At 59.0% G+C, this 332-nt stretch overlaps 1 protein-coding gene across 1 annotated transcript in view; it reads right to left on the bottom strand.

Moving 5' to 3' along the window:
• The window catches only part of LOC104625502 (centrosomal protein of 164 kDa-like), a gene marked incomplete at its 3' end in the record, with an annotated part of 2,597 nt that extends 2,304 nt beyond the window's left edge, over nucleotides 1-293 (bottom strand). The window contains exon 1 of the mRNA XM_010293145.1: nucleotides 195-293. Coding sequence (XP_010291447.1) covers nucleotides 195-293 — 99 coding nt within the window. The remainder of the gene's footprint in view (nucleotides 1-194) is intronic.
• Nucleotides 294-332: the final 39 nt, after the last annotated feature.

The raw sequence follows: 332 nt of genomic DNA on the forward strand, positions 1-332 counted from the left end.
CCTGCCTGTAACTGCGCCTTCGCCCCCCTCTTCCCCTTCCTCTGTCCTCCACCCGCTCCATATTTATAGCTCTTATGTAAAGCCAGCCTCAGAAGCAGCAGTTAATCCTGGCAGTGCCCAGGCACAGATATTCTCAGGACACGCCAAAGCGAAACAGCATCACTGATGTCGCACCGCTCCCCTCCCAAATGTACCCGACTAAGACATTTGGACGCGGGCAACTCGCTCCAGGCCTCGTTCTTGTTTTCTCCTCCGCCGCGGCGCTGCTTCAGCCCCTTCCTCAGGCCCGGCATGAGGGCTGGGGGAGGACTTACAGGTCACCCTTCGGCACG

Source organism: Phaethon lepturus, unplaced genomic scaffold, assembly GCF_000687285.1.
Source record: "Phaethon lepturus isolate BGI_N335 unplaced genomic scaffold, ASM68728v1 scaffold25678, whole genome shotgun sequence".
NCBI lineage: Eukaryota > Metazoa > Chordata > Aves > Phaethontiformes > Phaethontidae > Phaethon > Phaethon lepturus.